This window comes from Patiria miniata, unplaced genomic scaffold (genome assembly GCF_015706575.1).
Source record: "Patiria miniata isolate m_02_andy unplaced genomic scaffold, ASM1570657v1 HiC_scaffold_20, whole genome shotgun sequence".
Classification (NCBI taxonomy): domain Eukaryota; kingdom Metazoa; phylum Echinodermata; class Asteroidea; order Valvatida; family Asterinidae; genus Patiria; species Patiria miniata.
Window position 1 is genome coordinate 33,391,099 of NW_024037059.1, and position 2,450 is coordinate 33,393,548.

The window sequence follows — 2,450 nt, forward strand, 5'->3', positions numbered from 1 at the left end:
CGGATGCTATGGGCGTTCCGCTGGGACGGTGAGGACGGACTGTGGCGGTATATTCATATCACAGGCGGGGATTTGTCGCAGGACAACATTAGCCATGACATCGGCAGGTCTCACTTTGTTCACCGCGGCAGCTACTCGCACCGTAGTGAGACGACAGAGTCCCTGGAAAGCAGGGATGGTGTCAGCCGGATGTTACAGGTCGACAACTACACGCTCAGGATCGAGAAGGCGCGACATCGGGACTCCAAGGGCGGATCCAGGGGGGGGCCAAAGGGGGCCATGGCCCCCCCCAAAACGAAACCAATTTTTTTTTTTTTAATGTGACATCGCAATAAAGGCAGGCAATGAGTACCCCACCATCTTTTACTCAAAACAAATTGGTTAAAGTGGTCAGAAATTGCCTCAGATCGCACCACAGAGCATCTAGAATCCAAAAAATTTTCGGGGCCCTAGCGGGCCCCGAACCCCACGCCGAAATTTTTTAGACCCACTTTTGGGGGGACCAAAATTTTTTTTTGGCCCCCCCAAAAACTGTGTCCTGGATCCGCCCTTGCGGGACTCAGGCATGTACATGTGCGCCTACTGGCCGGATTGTCCAGCAGGGGATGTAGGTTTCGGTGCTAAAACTGCACGAGTGACTGTCTCGTTACCCAAAGACTCACCATCTCTGACTTGCAACAGTCTTTCTACTGAACTCACTCGCGGAGTTGCAACCGAGGTTGCTCTGCAATGCACCGCGACAAAAGAGCTCGCTGGCAGAGGCTTGAAACTATCGTGGTTCAGGGAGGATGAACGGCTTCTGAACCCTGACCAGGAGGCCGACGATAACGTGTATTTACGGCATTTGCTCCAAGCGGATGAAAACGGGCTCAGGTTCTACTGCGAGGTGAATGGGCCACACGGTAAGGAATCTTGCTCCGAGGTCCCACTGAATATTCCACCTACCTTGTCCCTTACTCCCACTTCGCAAACAGTATACGAGGGCACCGATGCCGTCTTTACATGTACTGCCTCCGGAATGCCGTACATCCAGACTTTCACTTGGTACGTGGAAGAGACACGCACCTTGATGAAGGACTCAGGCTCACGTGTACTTGTCGAAAAAGGAGACGGCACCTCCTCATTGCGATTGAAGCGAGTCAAGACATCTGCACACAGCAGAAGCATCGCCTGTGTTGTTGCTGTTCCGTCCGGTGTGTCAGCTAACGCTACCGGGAGTTTGATGGTCCAGAAAGCCGAGCGAGTCGAAGCCGTGCTTTCTCCCGGTGGCCAGGTAGACGTTCCCCCTTCGACGTCTGTGTTCTTCACCTGCTCCGCTCTCCCGTCAGAACTTACCAGCGTTGCCTCGTTCGCATGGTCATCTTGATGGAGTAGGCCTAAGGATTGCAAACGAAACGAGCGGTGGTATCGCGGTTGTCACAAGCACAGATCCTTCTAGGGATGATACAGACCGCCAGAACAACGATTTATCCGAGCTGAGATTCGGCATCTGGAGTGCCGGATCTACCGGGGAAATCCTACACATTGATTTTCTGAAACCATCCGATCTCATGTTTAATATCACCTGCGAAGTTCGAGTTCCAGATCTGAAAGCTGATCACAAATCCTGTCACGTAAACGTGCGCAACAAAAGCGCGAGCGATATAACCCAGACCGTCCAGACGGTAGCCATAACTACCGGTACTGGTGCCGCGTGCTTCGTTCTCGGCTTACTGTCGGCTCTACTTCTCTTTATCGTTTGCCCTCTACGTTGCAAGAATCGAGTCACCATCTCAGGCAAAGACGGGCAGTCTGGAGTAACCGAGGTGAAAGGTTTGTCTATTCAACCGACACGGGTTGAGGATGAGCAACTGTCTTCAGGAGGTGTTCCTGAGCAGCGGGCAATGTCATCAAAAGTGTCAGACAGAAAAGCCAGCAGCAAGAAGGAGATCCAACATACGTACTGCAGCACCTTGGAACGCAACGACAGCGACAACCTTCACTTAGGGATTCAGATGAATGTTCTGTCTAGCATGACGTCTTACGAACAGAACGCAGAGACAGTGACGACGCCAATGTCCGCTACCCTACCCCGGGAGCACAGGAAGAAACCTCTTCTCCACACCGAGTCCGTGAAAGGTGCGACCGGGAGCTTGGAAGACGACACTCCTTGCTTGGAAGGGGAGGGGATACTTCTGAAATTCCGCAAGTTACCGAAGAGGGCTTCCACCAAGGATGAAAGAGGATATGAGGTCCCGTACACTATTTCACGGTCAGTTTCTGAAAACCTATAGCGATTCCACTGAAAAATGTGGAAGTAATGTGAAACCCCCATTTTTGTTGATTTCTTTAAAGTGCGCGAAGCCGGAAGTACTGAAATTTTCTGTAGGTTTTCTGTGTTTCTGTTGTACCTCGAATAATAAAAGTTGTCTTTCATACATTCCTTGTCCATAAAAGCCAAAAAAAGAATC

At 51.2% G+C, this 2,450-nt stretch overlaps 1 protein-coding gene across 1 annotated transcript; it reads left to right on the forward strand.

The window, feature by feature from the left end:
• Positions 1-565: 565 nt before the first annotated feature.
• On the forward strand, positions 566-1,366 carry LOC119728049 (kin of IRRE-like protein 2). Its single transcript, XM_038200126.1, has one exon. It carries the CDS (start codon positions 566-568, stop codon positions 1,364-1,366), a length of 801 nt encoding a protein of 266 aa, XP_038056054.1.
• The last annotated feature ends 1,084 nt before the right edge of the window (positions 1,367-2,450 follow it).